At 55.7% G+C, this 6,544-nt stretch overlaps 1 protein-coding gene across 1 annotated transcript; it reads left to right on the forward strand.

Annotated features, from left to right (window-relative positions):
- Nucleotides 1-434: 434 nt before the first annotated feature.
- On the forward strand, nt 435-6,246 carry TAF12 (TAF12 RNA polymerase II, TATA box binding protein (TBP)-associated factor, 20kDa). The gene is made up of 6 exons (XM_008950012.1): nt 435-577; nt 2,697-2,948; nt 4,008-4,085; nt 4,377-4,491; nt 4,733-4,821; nt 5,772-6,246. The coding sequence occupies exons 1-6, from the start codon at nt 509-511 to the stop codon at nt 5,805-5,807; spliced, it is 639 nt and encodes a 212-aa protein (XP_008948260.1). The 5' UTR covers nt 435-508; the 3' UTR covers nt 5,808-6,246.
- The last annotated feature ends 298 nt before the right edge of the window (nt 6,247-6,544 follow it).

Consider the following 6,544-nt stretch of genomic DNA (forward strand, 5'->3'; position numbering starts at 1 on the left):
GAGCTCCGCTTCAGCTCCTAACGATCAGATCCGCGGGGAAAAAAGGACGTTTTTATCCCTCCTGCCGTAGCTGCTCCCGTGCCGGATCCGTGCTGGCCCCAGACGCTTCCTCCAGCTGCGTAAGGGAGGACTCTGCCTCGCGTTTATAATCACTAAAGCAAATCTAAGAACTTGCTCGTTTTTTTTTTTTCCCTAAATAAAGAGACGCTCGGACCCTCCAGTCTTTACAAACCTGTTTAGACACTTGGTGAAAATCCCTATGTCCAAATGGAAGCGGGAGCCCCTGGAGCACCCCAGGGAAGGTGCCAAAGTTTTGGTTAGCTTTAATTACAGCCTTCACCCCGTGCTTAACGAGTTGCAGTGTCACTAGCTGCGGTCCCCACCGTTCTGATAGGAAGGGTGATGCCAAAACCATCTGGTGTTCCTGTAGGAATGGGAGCTGTGTGGAAGAGGAGGAGGCGGGAGCAGGTTAACGCTGCCTGCTGACCTACCAGGAAGGTTTTGGAGAATGGCCTCTCCGTTTGCTGCCCCCACAGCAGTCGCTGATGTAATTAAAGATCTAGACACTCAGATAGCTGTAAGTAAAGCGCCGGGGCTTGTCCTGGAGCTGGCATGCAGGATGTGTCCTGGGAATCCACGGGAATCCACGGCAGATTCCTGCGCATCCCCTCAGCTTTGTGTTCAGGGATCTTAACTGAAGGGTGAGATAAGATCCAGATGTAAAGAACCAAAGGATTTTATGCTCGTGAAGTGTTTTCTGTTGAGGGGGTTTGGAGCTTTCTGCCCTGCATGGCGGGTGAGAATTCCTGGTTTGTGGGTCTGGCAGTGAGGTGTGGGGTGAGCACCCGAGACTCTGAAGTCCCTCTCGATCTTGTGCTGAGCTCCTTATCCAGAAATTCCAACTGAGGGGCTCAGGGGGGGCAAGTGGAATGTTTTTTCCCCATGTTAACTTGATTAAAATGGAGCTAGAAGCTTGCTGAGGGCCCTCTGGAAGTGTGTCTTGGGTGGAAGCTTTCTGGAAGGAGCCGATGCGGGTGGCTGCTGCCTGCTGTGGGACGAGGCACTAAACCTGCCCCTGCCCACTGCTCCTGCCTGAGGTCTGGTTTGGTGTGAGTTAACCCCCACTAACAAAGCTTGCTCTGATGAGGAGAAAACATCTGTTTGCAGCCCGGGCAGCAGGTGCTCTGTGTGTGAGCTTGGAAAGCTGTTTAAAGAAACTCTCCTACCTGCCTTGCTCTTGGGGCTGCGTCTCGCCCGCCGCCCAGCCCACCAGCAGCTGCTTTCCCACCAGACCATTCCCTCAGCGCTCTGTGCACGTGTCCCTGCTGCCCATGGTGCTTGTAGGGGTGGAAGGTGCAGGGTTTGGAGCAGCCAGGGCAAAGTTTCACCAGGCCAGGGGGGGTTCAGAGCCCTCCAGCCCTGACCGTGCAGCTGCGTCAGCGCGGTGCTGGCTGACCTGGGTCACTTTGGGTGCAGAAGGGTGAACCTGGGAGATCTCAGTAACCAGTTAAACCACTGCAAACCAGCCCTGGTTCACCATTAACAGCCTGGGACACCTGACACTGTTCCCTGTGGCTGTCGGGTGCCCGGAGTGGGAAGGACAAATGGAGGCGTGTGTGGGGGCGTTTCTCCAGCACCTTGCCCTCCAGTTCTCAGAGCTGTGCTCCCAGCACTGAAAACAAACCCCCTGTTGTCAAACCCACGCCAAGGGATTGCTGCAGGCCAGGCTTGGAGGGGAGTGTTGCCAAACGTGAGACCTCCACCCTGCAGGAGAGCCCCAGGGGATCCTGAGCCCTGTCTTCTTGGGAGTGTGGCTGTACAGAGTTGTTCCTGGTGACTCCAGGAGCCCTGGCCCTGCCTCTCCCCTGTGTTGCTGCTGCAGGAACGAGCTGGGGCCTTCAGCTAAACCTTCTTTGCATGGTCTCTTCCTCACAGCTCTTTGCAGTCCAAGGGAAAGCATCCTGGCCTGGGTCAGAAGTAGTCTTTGCACTGGCAGCAGGGAAGGGATCGTGCCCCTGGACTTGGCACTGGAGGGGCCACAGCTCGAGTCCTGGGCTCAGTTTTGGGCACCATGGGATAAAGACATTGAGGGGCTGGAGCAGGTCCAGAGAAGGGCAACGAAGCTGTTGAGGGGTCTGGGGAACGTGTTATGAGGAGGGTCTGAGGGACCTGAGGGTGGTTAATTTGGAGAAGAGGAGGTTCAGGGGAGACCTTCTTGCTCTCTACAGCTCCCTGAGAGGAGGTTGTGAGGTGGGGGTTGGTCTCTTCTCCCAAGGAACCAGCAATAGGGTGAGGAAAAGGGCTGAGGTTGCACCAGGGGAGGTTTCAGCTGGATGTTAGGCAGAGTTTCTCTCTTAGAGGCCTTTTGCAGCCTTGGTGACCCCACGTGTCTGTGAAGTGGGTTCAGAAGGGCCCCAAGGGAAGGCTGAGGGGGGCTCAGCCCGAGGAGCGGGCAGGGTGGAGCTGCTGCAGAGCCACTGCCTCATGTAGCTGTGCTCCCCATGCTGCCCTTCATGTTCCACACACCAGCCAAGGTCTCCTCATCTTCTAACCATTCCTCCTTCCTTCTGGCTGCACCCGGAGGGACTGGATCCATTACAAACCCCTGGGCCCCCCTGGACCCTGTGGATTACAAAGACTCCATCACTGTCAAATCCCTTCCCTTCACTAACTGTGATTTTCATTTCCTTCCCCAGTTGATTGGTTTGGGTCCCCACAACCCCAAGAAGCAGCAGGACCTAGAGAAGCTTTATGATCTAAAAGCTAAAGCCCAACAGATTATGAACCAGTTTGGCCCTTCTACCTTGATCAACCTCTCCAACTTCTCCTCGATCAAGCCGGAGCCAGCCAGCACTCCCCCCCAGAGCTCCATGGCCAACAGCGCCGCCGTGGCCAAGATGCCCGGGACACCCAGTGGAGGGGGACGGCTCAGCCCCGAGAGCAACCAGGTAATGCTGATTTTGGGAGCCAGGGGGAGCTGCTCAGAGCTGCCCAGAGCTTCATTCCTCTCCTGTCTTAAACCGCTGGCAAAAACTTCGAGTCTGTTACAGCATGAGTTAGAATGAGTCAGTGATTTTGTGGATTCCTTCCCTCCCGGTGAGCTCTCCAGAACGTGCCCTGCTGGCTCTGGGCAGTGCTCTGGGCACAGACACAGCAGCTCCACCCTTGCTGTAAGGGGACCAGGAAGGGCAGGAACACAGGACCTCTAAGAAAGCTGGGGACAGACTTCTGAGCAGGGCCTGTGGAGACAGGACAAGGGGGGATTGTTTGAAATTCAAAGAGGGAGATTTAGACTGGAGAGAAGGAAGAAGTTGTTGCTGCTGAGGGTGGTGAGCCCCTGGCCCAGGCTGCCCAGAGAGGGGGTCGCTGCCCCATCCCTGGAACCATCCCAGGGGAGGTTGGCCGGGGCTCTGAGCACCCTGCTCTAGCTGGGGATGTCCCTGCTCCCTGCAGGGGGTTGGACCAGATGACCTTAAAGGTCCCTTCCCACCCAAATCAGTCCATGATTCTCTGAATTCCCCACACGTGTCTCACTCACCTGTCCAGGCTGCCCCTGATCATCCCTCATACCCTTACCTGTGTCCTGCTGTGGCTCAGCAGTGGTGAAATTCATCTCGCTGAGAAGTGAGCCAGGGAATTCTTCCTCTGTGCCCTGAGCACAAACTCAGTCACTGACACGCTGCACTTCTTGTCTGCCTCTTAAAACCTCTAGTTCTGCCTTTGTCCCCTCCTCCCAGCAGCCTCACTTCAGCCAGTGCCCTGTTAGCTCAGGAGACTCCTTCACCCTGACCTGCTGCATTCCACTTTCCGTTCAGAGCGACCACTGGGGCTTGAAAACGACTCCTCAACACCTGATAATTCTTATCTCTGCCAGTCCTGAGCTGCTGGGCTGTGTCAACAGAGGGCCTGGGGCCTGGGGGGAGGAGGTGTGTTGTGGCTGGGCTGCAGGGACAGCTGCCAAAGCCCAGGCAGGGCAGTGACTGGTTCCCCTTCTCCCACACGCTCAGGTTTTAACCAAGAAGAAACTGCAGGACCTGGTGCGTGAGGTGGATCCCAACGAGCAGCTGGATGAAGACGTGGAGGAAGTAGGTACCAACCCCTGGCAGGGGCTGCAGAAGGAGCTGAGCTGGGATTTTTCACAGGCTAGAGCTCCTTTGTCCAGGGTGAGGGGAGGGCTGGTTCCTCCACCTCTGGATTCTCAGCTTTGCTGCACTCCGTGTCTGCTTCTACATCCCAGCAGCCGAAAGGGGCTTCGAGCAGCAACAGCACCAAACTCCTCTGAAATACTGACCTGTGGGGGTTTGTTTTGGTGCCTCCCACATCACTTGGGCTGCTCGGTGCTGACAGGCCTGGCTCTTGTCCTGCTTCTGCCCCAGATGCTGCTGCAGATCGCCGACGACTTCATCGAGAGCGTGGTGACGGCCGCCTGCCAGCTCGCCCGGCACCGCAAGTCCAACACCCTGGAGGTCAAGGACGTGCAGCTGCATCTTGGTGGGTGATGTTTTCCTCTTGGTAGCCTGTGGGGGAAGGTCCCCAGCATGGGGATGGCATCTTTACCACGTTTAATGCCATGGGCTCCTCCAGCTGCTCTGTTTTCCTGGAGCTTTGCTAGCTGGTGGGCGGGTCGGAGGCTCCAGGCTGTGCTGCTGCTGCTGGTGGTGCTGCTGAGGGGGTGCTTGGGGTGGGTGGTGGGGGCTGAGCACACTGACCTGGGCTCTCCTCTCCCTTCCAGAGCGCCAGTGGAACATGTGGATCCCGGGCTTTGGTTCTGAAGAAATCAGGCCCTACAAAAAAGCCTGCACTACAGAAGCTCACAAACAGGTAAGGACCCTCAGGAACATTGGCCTGGTAGAAGCCTCATATGGGGAGGGTGGTCTTGGACTGCTAACCTGGTGTGGTCTTGGCCTGCTAGCAGGGTGTGAATGGGAGCCTCCTGCCAGTGGTTTGGACTTGAAATAACTGCCAGAGTCTCCTTGTGTGTATGTGGCCTATCAAGGAGCCTATTAAAAGATGGGGACAGACTTGAGCAGGGCCTGTTGGGACAGGACAAGGGGTGAAATTCTCATTTGAAATTCAAAATGAGAGATTTAGACTAGAGAAGATATTGTTGCTGCTGAGGGTGGTGAGCCCCTGGCCCAGGCTGCCCAGAGAGGTGGTCACTGCCCCATCCCTGGAACCATCCCAGGGGAGGTTGGCCGGGGCTCTGAGCACCCTGCTCTAGCTGGGGATGTCCCTGTCCCTGCAGGGGGGTTGGACCAGGTGACCTTGAAAGGTCCCTTTGACCCAACCCAGTCTGGGATCCATGCACTGTTCAATCCCAGTGCCCCTCACTGGTGTTGGGGTTTCACTTGCCAGCCCTGTGTTGAGGAGAGGAGCACAGGGACTTTCTTCTCCCAGAACTCCAGCATGGTGGGGTTGGGAGGGACCTCTGGGGATCATCTCATCCAACCCCCTGCTCCAGCAGCTCACCCACAGCAGGGTGCCCAGGGTCACAGCCAGGCAGGTTTGGGATCTCTCCAGAGCAGGAGACTCCACAGCCTCTCTGGGCAGCTGCTCCAGGCTCTGCACCCTCACACCAAAAAAGTTTCTCCTCTGGCTCCAGTTTGGGACCCCATTAAGATTCAAACAGACTTGAAATACCTGTGCAGAAACGAGTCAGGCAGTGCCCTGGGAGAACTGGAAACACTTGGTTCCTGCACAGGGACGGGTTGTTCTGCACTAACCCTGTCTGAGGCACTTGATTTCCCACGTCCTGCTCTTTCTCCTTCCAGAGGATGGCACTGATCCGCAAAACCACCAAGAAATAGCCCCTGGGAAGAGCCTGGAGAAGACACCAGTGCATTTTTGGGACACCTCCCTCTCCATGAAGCCTCCACGATGCCATCCATGGGATATTTTTTTTAATGCTTTACAGAGAAGCATATATTTTTTATTAACAGTGCAGCAATATCTTGACTTTATGAGGAGATCTGCCAAAAACATTCTACGCCCCCTTCCTCGTTGCCCCTCAGAGCGCGACGTATCCCAAAACAAAGACTTTTATTTGTGACTTGAAAGTGGTTTATCGTATACGTGATTATCCAAGGGACAGAGCATTTGATCTTGTGTGGGACAGTATTAGAAGCATCCGTAGAGGTTTTTTTGTTTCCTCCTTCCTGCCCCTACCTGCTCCAGTACTTTGTAATGTCAGTGTTTATATAAATACTTGCGTTTGTTTTACATGAATAAAGAAATTATTAATCTAAACCCCTGGCACAGCCTTGTGCTCTCCAGACCGCCTGCAGAGGGGTTGCTGGTGATGATGGGCAGGTTTCCTGAGGGTGGTGCTGCTCTGGGGAGAGGTCTCCTGCCATGAGGGGAAGGATTTGGCCACCACTGCCGTGCTGGTGGGGCTGGGCAGGTGCTTCCTCTCCTGGTGTTCTGCCCATGGTGAGGAGTTTCCCCATCTTGTGAAATGTTAGAGGGTGAAAAAGGCCCTGGGGGTGCTGGGGGACAGACAGCTGGAGATGAGCCAGCGTGTGCCCAGGTGGCCACAAAGGCAACC

The sequence above is a fragment of the Merops nubicus genome, unplaced genomic scaffold (genome assembly GCF_000691845.1).
Source record: "Merops nubicus isolate BGI_N331 unplaced genomic scaffold, ASM69184v1 scaffold23551, whole genome shotgun sequence".
In the NCBI taxonomy this organism is placed as follows: domain Eukaryota; kingdom Metazoa; phylum Chordata; class Aves; order Coraciiformes; family Meropidae; genus Merops; species Merops nubicus.

Coding starts and splice junctions, on each gene's coding strand:
- TAF12 (XM_008950012.1), top strand. CDS start 509: ATGGCCTCTCCGTTTGCTGCCCCCACAGCAGTCGCTGATGTAATTAAA. Junction 578..2,696: donor ATCTAGACACTCAGATAGCT/GTAAGTAAAGCG, acceptor TTCCTTCCCCAG/TTGATTGGTTTGGGTCCCCA. Junction 4,086..4,376: donor TGGATGAAGACGTGGAGGAA/GTAGGTACCAAC, acceptor CTTCTGCCCCAG/ATGCTGCTGCAGATCGCCGA.